We start from the raw sequence: 16,445 nt of genomic DNA, 5'->3' as shown, positions 1-16,445 counted from the left end.
ACTGTATAGGATTACTCTCTTACTGTCCATTTTTAACAACAGGAAAGTATAAACCTCATAAAGACAAGTATTTGTTTCTTTTTAAGTCCAAAAGCTTTTAGCTCATTATAACAGAGTAGTGAGTGTTAACATGCTGGAGAGTAGAATGGGTCCTAGTCAGGTTCCTCTTCCTTTTAATCTTCTGAACTCTGCTGCTCAAATTTTGTTTTGTTCTCCCCACCAGGTGAGAGAGGAGACAAAGGAGAGAAAGGAGATGCTGGTGTTGGCCAGAGGGGAGAAATTGGTCCCCCAGGAATTCCAGGTGAGTGAAGGGATGAGCAGATTTGACTTGGCATGATAGAATGCAGCATTGTCAGGGACTGGCAGGACTCCAGAGAGTGTGGGGCAGAGGCAGGCAACCAGGAGAGGAGACTAGTAATTTATACCTGAAAATGCGTCTCCACCCCCATCGTTCTGCCCGGACACTGAGGTCCAGTGCTGAGGGCCGTCTGGCAGTTCCCTCGCTGAGAGAAGCGAGGTTACAGGGAACCAGGCAGAGGGCCTTCTTGGTAGTGGCACCCGCTCTGTGGAACGCCCTCCCACCAGATGTCAAAGAGAACAACAACTACCAGACTTTTAGAAGACAGCTGAAGGCAGCCCTGTTTAGGGAAGCGTTTACTGTTTATTAAATTATTGTAGTTAAATATTCTGTTGGAAGCCACCCAGAGTGGCTGGGGAAATCCAGCCAGATGGGTGGGGTATGTATGTATGTATGTATGTATGTATGTATGTATGAATAAATGAATGAATGAATGAATGAATGAATGGGGCTTGATGCTGCCCACAACACAAGAGCCAGGGCAAGGGAACAGAGTTAGGGCAGTCTGAGACAGAGGAAGGCACAGTCAACAGATGGGTCAGTAGACTCCACATCTTCCCTTGCCCCTGCTGTCTCCTAGAATCAGGAGAGACTTATAGTGGGAAGAGCAGCAGTGACTGCCAAGCAGGAGAAGTCTCATGTTGCAGGAGCGCGACCTGTCAAGGGAGGGTATATAAGCCAGCAGAAGGATGGGGTTGTCCCTGTTGCTGCAGTTGCTCTGCAAGGCTTAGACTTGTTGACAGCTGCCTAGAGGCTAGAAGTGTGTCTCTGTGTTTGTCCAGAGCACTGTAGAAGCTGTTAGAATTCCTGCTCCATGATTGCAGTCATGGGATTTTTGCCTATCACATGACGGTGTATGTTTTGACTCCACAAAGTGGGAAGTGACGGAGACAGGATGTTTGTGTTATTGTGTTCCGTGAAGTGGGACTATTGTCCTTTGTTCTTTCTCTTTGCTGTCTGATGCTAGAGAGACAGGGAGCCATGTTGCAGTGCTCCGTGTGTGTTTATATGTAAATAGATTAGCCAAAATGCTGAGTTGCTGAGGTCTGTTACGCAAGCTGCACAAACTCTGCAGATCCCTAAGTGTGCTGATGTCTGTTGGCATCAGTTGCTGTGATATTTGGGCTGAAGAAAGCTTTTGAAGTTCCCGAATGATCGACCAGAAGGGAAAGAACATTCCAGTTGGGTATGTGTCTCTGCCAGGGTCCTACTCGAGTGTAGGACAAGCTCCTGACAGAAGCTGCAGTGGGTGTTTCTCTTGTTGGTGAAAAAGTTTACTATCACACATGTGCCTTCCTTATCTTGGATGGGTCATGAGATGCACATGCCAATCTGGTACCCATCAGACTTTTCATTATGAAGATGCTGCCATGGCTGGCTTTGGCCCAGCTTTGTTTTCAACCACCTTTAGATAACAGCTCATTTTGCAGGTGAAGCTGTCTTTTTTTCTTAGCCTGACCATCCAAACACCGGCGCTATTTGGTCAGGCTGGCAGCAACGTGGCAGTGATGCTTACCCACAATGCTTTGTTCCCTAGGTGTGCCGGGTGAACCTGGCTATGGCAAAGATGGGATGCCAGGATCGCCAGGCCCCCAGGGCGAAGCGGGCGTTCCTGGACTGATGGGTCCCCAGGGGCCACCAGGAGCCAATGGACAATGTGACCCCTCTCAGTGTGCTTACTATGCAAGCCTGGCTGCCAGGCCCAGCAACGTCAAGGGGCCTTAGAAGGCAAGGCCCCAAAGCCCATGGACCTCCTATGGACCTACGTCTGAAACTTGAAGCAAGCAAGGAAGTTGCGAGGTCTCACCTGTTTTCCCTGCTTCTGTTTCTTTTCGAGAGGCCTTGTAGACTATTAAAACCATCCAATGCTGCCGGTCGGTCAAGTTTATGATAAATAAGAAGTTATAAATTGCTATTCTTTTATGAGGTGAAAAGTGTTCTTTGTTTTGCTTTTGTTTTCTCTAATATCAGGGCAAATTCAAAGTTGTTTTTAAAAGAAGGTTTTTTAAAATATATATATATAAATATTGTCAATGAAGTATAGAAAGAATCCCTGTTAGAGCTGAAAAAGAAGACATTTTGGCTGTTGATTTTTTTAAAAATTCTTATTATTATCATCTCTGAAGGCTAAGCTAGGGGCACAGTAGAGACCTGGAAGTGAACAATGTGACAGAAAGAGGTCGCATACTGGCTGGATAAGTCATAAGTGGCAGCGGGAGATTAGGAGCAACGATGTAAATTTGTACACCCATTACAATCAGTTTCTGGAACAGGATATTTACTTAGCTGGAGGTACCACCTGTCTGTCTAAAGATCATAGATGTAATTATTCAGGGCTTTGTTTAGCCCAAGTTGTAAGGCAGAGGGACTTGCTAATATTAAACGGTATGATAGAGAGAGGGAATATACCCACTTTATAAAGCATGGAGGCAGTGTGATAGATTATATTGCGATCTTACAATTTGCATATAAGTTTGTCATTAGGAGCCTCAGATTCTCCTTGGTCCATCTAGACAGCATTTCTTGCTCTGTCAGGGAGCAGCTGCCAAGCATTTCCATCAAGCGTCTGTCCCAGCACAATCTGGGACTGACCCTGCTTCCTGCATGCAAAACAGTAGCTCTATCACTGAGCCCTTCCTCTAAGAATAAAATAAGACTCTAGTCTTCATGGATTTGAATATGGGATCTAATTAAATGTGGACGTAGGAATCTGCCTTCTGTCAAGTCTCGTCGTTGGTCCATCTTGCTTAGAATTGTCTATGGTGGCTGGTAGCAGGTCACCATTTCAGACAGGGAGCCTGTCCCAGGAGATGTCATCACCTCAGACCTTCTACATGCAGCGCAAATGTTCTACCACCTGATCTACAGCTCTCCCCTTACAGGCCTTGTCAACTGCCCATTCACCTTCCTATACATTTCTCCCTGGCCACCTGCTTTTCTCACCCACGTCTGAAGGTTTCAGCTGCGGGGGGATGTCTAGGGTGAAGGGAAAGTGGCTGGCAGGAGAAGGGGGAGTAAAGTACCACTTTTCCCTGTGCGTTTCTTCTGTACCTCTTCCGTTTTCCAGTGGTTAAGCAATGGCCCATGAATCAAAGAATCAGGTCTGTAACTGAAAATCTGTCTTTGCCCTCATCCTCTCCTAAATATTTCTTGCTTTATTTTCATCCGAGTCTCCCCAGCACACCTGCATCCAGTCATTATTAAACAAAATGACAGAGGAAAAGCCTTTTTTTTTTAAACCGCCCTGAGACCTCCGGGTATATAAATTCAATAAATAACAAAATAAATAATACATAAAAGTGAGGGGATATATGTAACAAGTATTTGCTTCTTCAGCAAAATGTATCAGTCCAAACCTAATGTTTTGCCTTGATTTGGCTCAATTCCCCAAGGCTCAGGGTGAGTGGGTAACACTGTAAATTGGTTATTTTGTGAGCTGAAAAAACACACATTTTAATAGTGCAATCCTTGACTTGTTTGCTCAGAAGTCAGTCCCACTGCAGTCCTACCTGTGATCCTCGAAGAATGAACTTGGGATATTAGGACTGCATCTTTAATATCACATACCACAGCATATTGGAAGATTTTCCTGAAGCAGTGAGATTGTTGGCACCCATCTGTCTTGGGAGACAATGGAGGAGTCAAGCTGTTGGAAGGTTGCAGAGCCTGCTGTGGCTGTTGAGACCGATACAGGAGAGACATGTTTTGTTGCAGCTGGGGAAGATGAAGGTGTTGGGTTGTGCTGCTGTAGATACACCATGGCTTCTTCTCTCCGCACCCCTCCCAGTGGTCATTCCTCCTCTGGTCACTGCTATGGATGCACAACCTGTCTGTCTCCAGGCACTGTGGTCTTCTGTGAGGGATTCCCACATGGTGGGGTTGAAGTTGCCAGCCTTCATGTTATGTTTGCAGACGTCTTTGTAATGCAGAGTTGGTCTGCCAAAGGGCCTGGTATCTGAATCCAGGTCCTTGTAGAGCAGGCATAGGCAAACATGGCCCTCCTGATGTTTTGGGACTACAACTCCCATCATCCCTAGCTAACAGGACCAGTGGTCAAGGATGATGGGAATTGTAGTCTCAAAACATCTGGAGGGCCAAGTTTGCTAATGCCTGTTGTAGAGCACGTAAAGCAGAGAAATAGCTGGCATTAATTTTGCTGGCTGGGTGGTTGTGGTTGGTAGAGGAAACCATTCCAGCCGAAGTTGAATTCCAATGCTGGAATTAACCTCAGAACTGCCTGGGTGGGATCAGAGCATCCCTGCGCTGGGGCGCTGCAATCAGGATTGCATCCGGGATGCTGAGAGAAGATATAGTCAATGGGAAATCTGCCAGGTCAATTCCACAGCTCTAGGAAGATGCAATGCTGCTTGATTCTTGATCCATTAAATTCTGACTGTCAGCTCACCAGACCCCCACTGCAGGCAGATAATCATTCCCAGTTTGGGTACCTAAGATCCTTTTGGAAAAATATATAAACTGGAAATACTGAATCTGAAACCTCATGCATGCAAAGCCATTGTTCTATAATGGAGCTTTGAGCTCACATGGCTATGCCATGGCACAAATCTCTCAAATACCGTTTGGCACCCATTGCCTTCTTGTTTACAAATGTTTTCTTTGCCAAGATTAGCCAAGGGGCAGCCATATGGTTGGGCTTTTGTATTCCCCTTTGTTAAGTGAGCTGGCTTTTTCAACCTGCGGATTCTGAAGCAGGCAAGTACAATAGAGACAATAGTAGTGGTGGAGGAGCAGGCAACAAGTCCATGCAATAAGTTCATCATTTCAACGGAAGAAGCTCTTAGACTGTGCTGTTGATTTAGTGTTAAAGACAAATGTTATTTATATATTTTTAAAGGTGCTATTTTTATGTGGGTTTTATGGCATCAGTGCTTTCCTTTTTTTGAAGAAATGCAACAGTATAATCTGTGGAGTGTCTAAATTATTGTGATTGTAGCAAGCGGGCTCTATTCCAGATAATTATGATGCCTGTGTTGTCTCTGAAGGAGAAATCTCAGAAGCATTTTGCTGGCAAATAAATATCTTAGCCAAAATGTTTTAAGGGAGTTTGATTTGCAGCTTTGTCTCTTTCTTGTTGGACTAAATATTGGGGAGGGGGGCATTTTGCTGGTGATGAGTTTTTGTTTCCTGTCCTTTGTAAGTGGTCCCTTTTGCAACACTGCCTCATGGTCCTATTTGACTAAGGCGGTGGCTGCTGTTTTCAGTGGGATTATTAAACCCTTCCCCACCCACGTGACCACTGCTTTTGTGTGCTGTGCTGAATTTCTGGCACAAAAGATTGCAGGCATCTGAAACCCTTCCGTCTCAGAATAATTTCAGGCTATAATGTATATACATGTTATTTTGCATTATTTAATAAAATTAAATATTCAAAAAGCACCATTTATCTTTATGGGTAGGCTACCAGAGGCATGCATACAAAAATGCTTATTTATTTTCATGCACACTTTTTTTAAAGGAAAAAAAAATCACAAATGGATATGTCACTGGGCCCAATGGAACTTAAGGTTTGAAAAAGCAGAAGCCGATATGGACGTATTTGTCCATTCTCGCTAATAAAATACCAGCCTTTGTAACTTGCTAAATGAAATATTTCATATATTGTTAAATACACATTTGCTGACACAGACATTATCTCTCCACCTAAGTCCCAAGTTTTAATTGCTATGTTTTCAAGGAATGCCTTTTATTGCATTTTTTTATTATTATGAATGCTTCTATTTTAATGTATTGAGAGGATTATATTGTACAGTGGTACCTCGGGTTACATATGCTTCAGGTTACATACGCTTCAGGTTACAGACTCCACTAACCCAGAAATAGTACCTCAGGTTAAGAACTTTGCTTCAGGATGAGAACAGAAATCATGCAGCGGCGGTGCGGCAGCAGCCGGAGGCCCCATTAGCTAAAGTGGTGCTTCAGGTTAAGAACAATTTCAGGTTAAGAACTGACCTCCGGAACGAATTAAGTCCGTAACCAGAGGTACCACTGTAGAGGTTTATATTCTAATGGTTGTGTAACTGTCCTTTGTCCTTGCAAACTTCTTAGAAGCCTATTTTGACATTTAGCATTATATGGTAAGCATATTATTGCAATGCGCTCAGCATGGGGCTTCCCTTGAAGATGATTCGAAAACCTCAATTGTTTCAAAATGCAGTGGCCAGATTATGTTCCACTCTCACATAAACCCTGTTTCAAAACAGCTTTATTGGTTACCAGTTCATTTCTGGGCTCATTTCAAGAAGCTCACACCTCCTTCACTACAGACACCCCCCCCCCGCTTTGGTGTTAAAATAGGCAGAGGCAAGTCCTCTTAGTTGTTCCACCACCCTCAGAAGCTCTGGAGGTGGCAACCTAGGAAAGGACATCTTCATCATGCAGCTTTTGAAAATGCTGAAAACACACCTCTTTTCCAGTGTGGTGTAGTGGTTAAGAGAAGTAGACTCGTAATCTGGTGGATCGGGTTCACTTCCCCGCTCCTCCACTTGCAGCTGCTGGGTGACCTTGGGCTAGTCACGCTTCTCTGAAGTCTCTCAACCTCCCTTACCTCACAGAGTGTTTGTTGTGGGGAAGGAAGGTGAAATATACTCAGAGTCGCCAAGTGATTTCATGCTCTTTATTCAGCTCATAGTGGTGAGGAGGAATGAATGAAAGTCCCCTCAAAGTATCTGCTTTATATACATTATTTACACAATGGGCTGCACATGATTGGTTAATTCTGGAATTCTACTGTAAGCCAATCAGGTTGTGGATTCACTTCTATCTGGAGCATGATTGGGTGGTTCCTGCCAACCAATCATACTGCGGCATTGTTCTAGGACCAATCAGACTGCTGCATTCTGAATCCTATTGTTCTAGGACCAATCAGACTGCTGCAGTTTGGATCCTATTCAACCCAGTACATAACAGAAGGGAAAGGAGAATGTTAGCCACTTTGGTGTAGTGGTTAAGAGCGGTAGTCTCATAATCTGGGAAACCGGGTTCGCGTCTCCGCTCCTCCACATGCAGCTGCTGGGTGGCCTTGGGCCAGTCACACTTCTTTGAAGTCTCTCAGCCCCACTCACCTTACAGAGTGTTTGTTGTGGGGGAGGAAGGGAAAGGAGAATGTTAGCCGCTTTGAGACTCCTTAAAGGGAGTGAAAGGCGGGATATCAAATCCAAACTCTTCTTCTTCTTCTTCTTCTTCTTCTTTGAGACTCCTTGGGGTAGTGATAAAGCGGGATATCAAATCCAAGCTCTTCATCTTCTTCTTCCCTGGCATTTGAGATGTATACTTTTAAGTCCCACCTTTAAAATATGTGCTTCTGTGATTCAAAGTCATTCCAAACTGTTTTTAACGTTTTGATTATCACAATCCACCGTAGGAACTTAGGGTTAAAGGAACATGGGGTTAAATAACAACAGCAGCAACAAAAAAGGATGATGTCATATCCTCCAACATTTCTCTGATGAAAATAGGGATGTCCTAAGGAAAAGCGGGACAATCCCGAATCAAATAAAAAACTGGGACGGCTTCTGCAAATCCAGAACCATCCCTGGAAAATAGGAATACCTGGTGGGTCTGTGGTGTAGAGACCACTGGAGGAAAAAGACAGCCATCTTGCATCACCGGCATTCCCAGTGATATCAATGCCTTTTGAATTGGGCGAAAGCGACTGCAATACGTCAGACTGCAAAAGAAAAGAAAAACAGGTTGTAACAGGTGAGGACTGACAGATGGTGAAGGTAATCAATAGCACAGAACTGTAGTTTCAGTTTACATTGAAATGGAAGTTGGCTTTGCTTAAGTAAAGAAAACAGTGTGGGCTGGGCTGTGTACTTTCTGTCAGGAGCCGCACAAAAGATGAGGAAGTTTTTGCTCTCCAGAGACACAAGTGTTTACCTACCAGATGTAGCTGAGCAACCTGAAAGCTCTCTGTATTTACAACGAGGAAGAATTCAGGTCGACTGAGAGCCAGGCTGAGGGAAGTCTCAAAAGCAGCTGACAGTGGACCATGACCCCTTTTCTCCTGTTTCACCAAGAAGGAGGATGAAACTAGCCGGCAACTTCCCTCTGCCCCTACTCTATGCTGACCAGCAATGGAAATTCCAACAGAACACGATCCCCAGTACAAAGGTGGGAAAAAGCTCAAACTGGAAGGCAAAGAGTTGATGTCAGTGCCTCGCCAGATCTTTGCACTGCAAGGATTGAGAGTTCTGGAGATGACTCCGGAACGAGAGAGCTGCCTGAGGTACAGGATGGATCTTGTCCCTCGTGAGATTGGCCACTTGCAAAACCTGGCCTTCCTCTACCTGGATTCCAACAACTTGAAAGAGGTCCCTGCTGAGATAGGCTCCTTAGGCAAGCTGGAGAGACTCACCCTCAGCAACAACAGCATAACCTCTCTGCCTGAGGAAATAGGAGGCCTCCAGAAACTTCATAGTCTCCATTTGGCAAACAACAGCCTGGCAGAGCTCCCTGCACCTATTTGTCAGCTGAGGAACCTGGTCTTCTTAGATGCTACCGATAACCACATCAGCACTATCCCTGACGCCATTCAGCAGCTGCAGAAACTGGAAACATTGCTGCTGCTTTTCAATTCTCTCAGGCATCTGCCACGGGGAGTCTGTTCCTTAAAGGCCTTGAAGACTCTCTGGCTAGGACAGAACAACCTCAAGGCTCTCCCATCAAACTTTGGTCAGCTGGTAAACTTGGACTGGGGTTCAAATTACTGTTCCTGCAGCTTTGAAGGGAATCCATTGGTGCAACCACCTCCTGAAGTGTGCAGTGGAGGGCCTGTTGTGATCAGGGAGTATTTTGCCTCTTTTAGGGGATAGATATCTATGTGTAGGGTAAGTAGAGCTGAGAGAGAAGTTAACACTTACAGGGGAAGCATATCTGATTTGCATTTCCTCTAACAACACTTGGCAGCCATCATTCGGAATTCACACTTCTTCAGATAATGCATATGCAATCTATCTATCTATCTATCTATCTATCTATCTATCTATCTATATCTATCTATCTATCTATCTATCTATCTATCATCTATCATCTATCTATCTACAGCTATCTATCATCTATCTATCTATCTATCTATCTATCTATCTATCTATCTATCTATCTATCATCTATCTATCTATCTATCATCTATCTATCTATCATCTATCTATCTATCTATCATGGATTTGAGTATGCATAGAAATGCACGCATTCATGAAAATGACATCCAAAAATGCATTATACGAGGAAATGCATTATACTGGGCGAAATTGCTTTGCAAAAAAATGTGCATATTGGGGAAAATTGCATACAAATGTGTACTTTAGAAGAAATGAATATTAAAATGCTGATGTGTTTTCATGTTGAATTGAAGTTCCTAAATCCACCTTTTGACGATCTCATATCATCCAGATTGTGGAGGGTAGGATCTATGCTAGGCAATCATGCTCTGATGCCACCAGGATCCTATCTCCGCTGGATAGATGTTTCTCATTTTCATGTGGTTCATTGCAATGTGTCCTATGCATTGGCTCTGAATTTGCATTGCATATGTTCTAATTATGGATGTATTTTTTAATATTTTAATTAGATTGTTTTATTGTGTGTTTTAATATAGATGTTTATATCTTGAGGCTTGTATAATTGGTTTTTATTGTTGCAAACAACATAAGGAGCAAGCCCTTAGCAAGATCCACCAGGAGGAGCTGGTTAGGATCCAGATGATCTCTTGCTGAGCTGAGAGGTCCATGGTGCAGCTGGGCTATGCTGGCTTAAATCCTGTATCCTTGCACAGCATGCAGCTTGCTGAGCCAAACCTGGCTGATCTGAAACTGGTGTAAGCCCTGAGAAGAGGGTATTCTGGTACGGTTGCCATGTGCCCTCTTTTTCCAGGACACACCCTCTTTTTCAGGGGTAAAATTTCTGTTTGGGTGGATTTTTAAAATTTGACAAAATGTCTCTGGCTATACTTTCTGTATGAAGACATAGACATAACTGCTGGCTGAAGACTTGCTTTCCTCTTATCTTATCTTCTCCTACCCCCTTCAGCAACATATCACAGCCTCTACAGCCTACATATAGTAAAGGTAAAGGGATCCCTGACCAAGTGGTTGCGGCAGTCATCTCGCTTTATTGGCCGAGGGAGCCAGCATACAGCTTCCGGGTCATGTGGCCAGCATGACTAAGCCACTTCTGGTGAACCAGAGCAGTGCATGGAAATGCCGTTTACCTTCCCACCGGAGTGGTACCTATTTATCTACTTGCACTTTGACATGTTTTCGAACTGTTAAGTTGGCAGGAGCAGGGACTGAGCAATGGGAGCTCACCCTGTTGTGGGGATTCGAACCCCCAACCTTCTGATCAGCAAGTCCTAGGCTCAGTGGTTTAACCCACAGTGCCACTACTACATATAGTAGGGGTATTTAAAATGAGAGTCGTCATAGCGTCTTCTTTTTTGCTCTTCAAAATATGGCAACACAATTCTGAGGACATAGGACTTGGGGGGGGGCAGGACTTAGGCTGAGCATGTGACCTGGCACCCCAGTGTAAACTAACCCAACAAAATGGATGGTGTAACTCTAGTACTATTTTAAAGGGTTGTTTTCCTTTTGCCAGGCTTCTCTTTGCCTCCATCAGCAGTAGTGCCTCTACTCTGATGCAACTTTACACCAGATTGATTTACTCTGGCTTCTTGTGAAAAGGATTGCTCTCTTAGCAGTAAGCCATGCATTTTTATTTTTATGTAGATTATAATTCTGGATACCTATATCCTAATGCTTCTTGTAATTGGTTTTACACTTAGAATTCTGATCGGCATTAAGTGGCATTTAAGTTAAAATGTTGATGATGATGATGATGATGATGAAGAAGAAGATGTATTTGTTTATTACACATTGTAAGTATAAATGTTTATATTTTTAATGCTTGTTTAATTGATTTTCATTCTTGTAAATCACATAGAAATCAATTTTGCCATTCAGCGGTAAATATATAATATTAAATAACAATAACAACAACTGTGCAATACTGCCATGTTTGGGAAAAGAAGCTCTGCAGAGGGTGATAGAGACTTTCTAACTGCAACATGCTTAACCCTTACTATTAGGAAGCAGGAAGCAAGTAGCCTGTGTCTGGACCTGTGGGGCAAAACGAGGTTGCAGCATCTCTATTTAGGTCACCCACGTAGGCAATGTCAGCAACTGTCCTCTGTCCCAGCAGGTTACGGCTCATGAATTTTAAAACCAAGTTTTGATCCAGCATGCTGAGCAGTGCCCAGGCAGATAGGTCTGCCTGCTATTTTAATTCCCCACCATGATCGAGACGGATGCTATAGGGGACAAATTGTAAGCAGTTAAAATGTTGGCTGGGCACAGCCATTCCATTCCCTTTGCACCGCTGGTGTTGCCTGCTGCCATGTAAGCTTAGAGGGGACCACCAGTGAAGAATGGGGGAGAGGGTGAAATGAGACCTTTTTGTCTACATTCAGGAGCTAGTGTTGCTTTGTACTGAAGTAGAACTCTCTAGGCAATCAAGGACACTGATAAAGTAGGCTTCCAGGTCGCCTAAAGTGTCCTACTTGCACTCAAGTAAGTTGTCAGTAGAAGCCCCCTGTAGGCCTTCCCTGTAGAGCATTGGGAAGAGTAGCGGGTAGGGGGGCACAGGATGGAGCGTGTGACAAATGTCCGGGATGGAAATTGCTTGCACAATCCTGCCCCTCTCCACAGAAACAGAATTTGAGTGTTCAGGCAGAAACCCAAATGTGCCCAATATCTAGATCAGTGCTTCCCAATTGGGGGCTCTGTGGACCCCACCCAAGGGTTCCATGACACGTACCTGCCAGCTGTCTTCGACACTCCACTTTGGGGGCCCATACCTTTGCAGGGTATGGTGGCATCATTCACATAATAAAGACTACCACAGAGATGCCAACATTTACAAAAGTAGGGGATCAGTGGCTTGGAATTTGAGAAACAAGGGGGTCCACAGTATTGAGTTAATTGGGAGCCACTGACATAGATACACAGATGGACAGGTAGGGAATAGGGGCTGCCATCCCTGCTTGCGTTGCTCCCCTCATAGCTCCTTCAACTCCCCCATCCCAGACTACCAGCCAAACTCTGCACCTTGTGGCCAATCCACCCTTCTCACTGTTCACCCCAAAGTCCCCTCTTCTCCACAGTTCATCTCCAACTCCCTCCTCCCCTCACAGCTCACCCTAATCCTAAGAGCTGCCTGTTGCTGCTGCCACTGGTGATGGGGAGGGGAATGAAGTCTCCTCCCCCCACTTCACACTCATCCCCACACCACCGCTGCCAGAAGGAAGCATGAGGTACAGGCCTAGCACCAGTGAAATATTTGGCTGTCCTTCCCAGGCTGCCCATTAAGCATGCTTCTTTCCACTGTTCTCCCTCCCTCCTTCCATCCTGAATGTTTGCAGAGTCCTTTTGCCTCAGGCCTACAAGACCTGGATGTTGAAAGATGAGAACATAACCATGCCTTATATATCTTAGTGGCACCATTACGCAGAGCGAACATTAACTTGAGGTGCTGCCACAACATTAAAATCTAATCTTCTCTCGGTTATCTTGTGCTTAAACTGCGGTGTTTGTTCCCTCTTGTTTATTTCAACTTTTGGTCCACGCTGGTGAAAAGTCTCAACCTGCAGCTGCTGACAATTTGAGTGAGTTGCACAGAGCTTCCTTTAACTACTCTGGAGCAATTTATGCTGCGGGTTGCCACTTAAAGTGTCAGGCTCCCAAATCACAGAGCAGGGGTTTTAGCTCACTCCTTCGTTTATTTATTCACTCGTTCTTTCTGGCAGGGCTAATGGGCCTTTTAATGGTTATATGACCGCAAAATATCAAGGAACACACAGGCCTTCCGTTATTGAGCCACTGCCTATTTCAGGAAGTGGCGGACTTTGGGCTTTAAAATTTCAGTGGCATCCTATACAATGCCAAAATTTGGCACCACCACCTCCTGTGGCTTGGCAAACCGAGTTGTGCTCCCGAACCGGTGGTGCTCCCCTAAATCCATCTCTGTTACTGGACTCTTAAAGGCATGGGGACATGAAGAGGAATGGGGGCACCTGCTGAAAGGATTCTTCTTGATAAAGCTTTGGACAATATGTTTGTGTATCCAAAACAAGAAGTTGTGTGATGAGACTACATTGATTATTTGGCATTCATCTCACATCCAGTGAGGTTTGCTTTGATGCCTCAGCCAACATATGGGAAGATGGCCAGGAAAAACCCTTTTTTCTTTGCCCTCCGATGTCCCAAATTTCACTGGCAGTGATTGTTTCTGAGTCCAGATGTGCTGATTGGCTTAGAAACCCACAAAAGCTGCTTCCTGTGTCTAGGTGGCTTCATCATTCATGTTGTGATGGTAGACCAATGTATTTTGATCTAAGATATCAAACCAAATAGCTATAGGAGTAAGGAAGGAAAGAAACGTCAGGCTTAGTGTTTCGCTAAAGGTGCTTTCATAGCTGCAAGGCTTTCAGACTGTTGCTATTTTGGAGGGTGGGATTCAGTCGCATGCTGACAAATAAGGTCGCACACCTATAGTGGATCAGAAGGTCTTGCACAGCAAGTCCACTTTCCCCAAGGATCATATGAATTGCAGTAACGAAGCTGGTGAGAAAACACACTGGAACGTGTGTGTCAGAGCTGCTTGAAGATCCTAGCTCACAGAGGATCACGCTAGCCAGCGATCATTAAGTAAAAGTCTTTATTGAATTACAGTTTCCATTCTCACGCTGCTGCGCGCAAACTCTACGTCTAGTAGCTAGATCGGCGAAGCTCCGTCTGAGTCTCCGCCCCGTGAGCACCAGCTTAATATCCTAGCCTTGCTCCACCTTTTCCGCCTGACTGTCCTCCTCTGGGTCCCTCTACCCCCCGGGGCCTCCTCCTTCCGGGATTCTTCTGACGCTGACCCGGACCCTCCTGCCTCCTTGCGCCGGGCTTTAGGACCTGGTTCCCTTTCGGGGCTGCTTACTGCGCCGCCTTCCTCTGCATTTGAACTTGGCGCGCGCGCCCAACCTTCCACCTTCCTCTTAACCGTTTCTTCGCTCCCCGATGGAGGTGTGGCCACTCCTGACTCATGCCCTCCCTCCTGTGGTGAGCTGCCAGCGCTTCCCCCCTGGCTCCCTTCCTCTTCCCTGCTTCCTGGCGGTGACGCTGGTCCCGATTTCCAGCTGCTCTCCCCTGAGTCCCTTCTGGCTCTATCTTCCTGGGGTGCCCCCCTTGACTCCCCCCTTGCCCTGGCCACTGGTGCTCCTTTCTGTGAATCCTCTGATTCACTGGAAAGACTAGGAGATCTCGGGTCGTCGTCATCACTCATCTTTTCTTCTGCCTCCTCCCCTTCGCTCTCTGTTTCCTCCCTTGCCCGTGCCTCTGCTCCTAAACCCCTGACATCCATCCCCCCCTCGAAGCCCCCCATTCCCCCCTCCCCTCCTTCCGGTGCTGGAGCTGGGGGCTGCTGTTGCAAAGAGACGAACGTCGGATATCGGTCGCTTCCCGTGGCGGGCCTCCATCTGAAGTCTTCCGGTTCTTCCTCCCTGCTCTCGTCGACGACGGTCACCTCCGCTTCCATCTCTGTGCCGCCGTGCTCGAAACCAGGGTCGTCCCCGAAAATGTCCATGTCCGTCTCTCCCTCACTTCCTCCTGGCGGCGTTGCTCGTCCTGAGCATTCCAGCCACTTTCTGCGGAACTGCTCCTCTGGCCTATCGTCCCACCAATACGAGGGTTCCGAGGCGGATCCCGAGGGTGACCCCTCCGGGGAACGGACGTCTCGTGTCGGTTCCTCGTCCGAGTCGAACCCCCGGAACGTGCTGGCCGAAAGCGTGGGCGTGAAAAGCCAGTCGTCGAAAAAGTCTGCTGGCATAGGTCTATGTGGGAAGAGGGCATGAAACTCGTCTTTGAGCAGAGGTTCGTCTAAGGCGTAGCCCGGCACCCAGCTGTTCGCACTGGCCGGGGTGCCCTCCTTGGCGAGAAAGTATTCTACCCCCTCTTCCCCCCATCTGGAGTCCAAAATCTCCGTGACTTCGTTGATGCGCTCCTTCTGTGCCACTCCCGCGTGCCCTGTTCTGTCTCTGGCCGGACTCGGCGCCGTTCCGGGTTCCTGGAACCTGTGCGGTGCCTTGTAGGGAGTGAGCACCGATATGTGGAATACCGGATGCATCCTGGAACCCTCCGGAAGTGCCAGTCTGAAAGCTACCGGGTTGACCTGCTCTTCGACTTGGTAGGGCCCCAGTTGCTTATGCCCTAGTTTCTTCTTGGCCAACGACCTGGCCGGCACTGCGTGGGCTGCTAACCAAACCCAGTCTCCCACGTGGAGCTCTTCTCCAACCCTTCTGTGCTTGTCTGCTTGTACCTTGTATGCGTGCTTGGCCAGCTCCAGGTGGCGCCTCAGCTGATCGTGGACTTCCTGCAGCTCCGACGCGAACGCATCTGCTGTCTGCGGCTCCCCCTCCCCCATTCTTTCCAGTCCCGGGAAGGTTCTGGGGTGTCTCCCATTGTTGGCGAAGAACGGCGTGACCCCCGTGGACACGTGCTTCGTGTTGTTGTAGGTGAATTCGGCAAGCGGCAGGTAATCCACCCACGTCGCAGGCTGTTGATTTGCATAACATCTCAGGTACTGCTGCATGATGGCATTGACCCGCTCCGCTTGCCCGTTGGTCTGCGGGTGTCTCGCCGACGCCAGGTTGATCTTGACGTTCAGGAAGCCCATCAGCTTCTGCCAGAAATTCGAGATGAACTGCCGCCCCCGGTCGGACAGAATAGACCGTGGCAGACCGTGAACCTTGAACACGTGGTCTATGAACAGTTTGGCGGTTTGCTCCGCCGTGGCCACCTTAGCACACGGAATGAAATGGGCCATCTTGGAAAACAGGTCCACCACCACCAGCACTGCCGTCTTGCCCCTTGAGCTGGGCAGATCCGTGACAAAGTCCAGGGCCACCCTTTCCCAAGGTTCGACCGGAGTTTGCAGCGGTTCCAACAGTCCGGCCGGCGGTTTGTGCACCGGTTTGGCCCTCTGGCAGGTGTCACACCTCGCCACGTAGTCTGCGACCTCCCCTCTCATT

The 16,445-nt window shown here is 46.7% G+C and overlaps 1 protein-coding gene across 1 annotated transcript in view; it reads left to right on the top strand.

The window, feature by feature from the left end:
- COL22A1 (collagen type XXII alpha 1 chain) overlaps window positions 1–5,753 on the top strand; it is a 194,095-nt gene extending 188,342 nt beyond the window's left edge. The window contains exons 64-65 of the mRNA XM_081204329.1: window positions 224–301; window positions 1,896–5,753. Coding sequence (XP_081060455.1) covers window positions 224–301; window positions 1,896–2,083 — 266 coding nt within the window. The 3' untranslated portion in view covers window positions 2,084–5,753. The remainder of the gene's footprint in view (window positions 1–223; window positions 302–1,895) is intronic.
- The last annotated feature ends 10,692 nt before the right edge of the window (window positions 5,754–16,445 follow it).

Source organism: Podarcis bocagei, assembly GCF_964188305.1.
Source record: "Podarcis bocagei genome assembly, chromosome: 8".
NCBI classification, from domain to species: Eukaryota; Metazoa; Chordata; class Lepidosauria; order Squamata; family Lacertidae; genus Podarcis; species Podarcis bocagei.
Note: the sequence above shows the minus strand (reverse complement) of the source record. Positions and strands in the feature narration are given on the sequence as shown.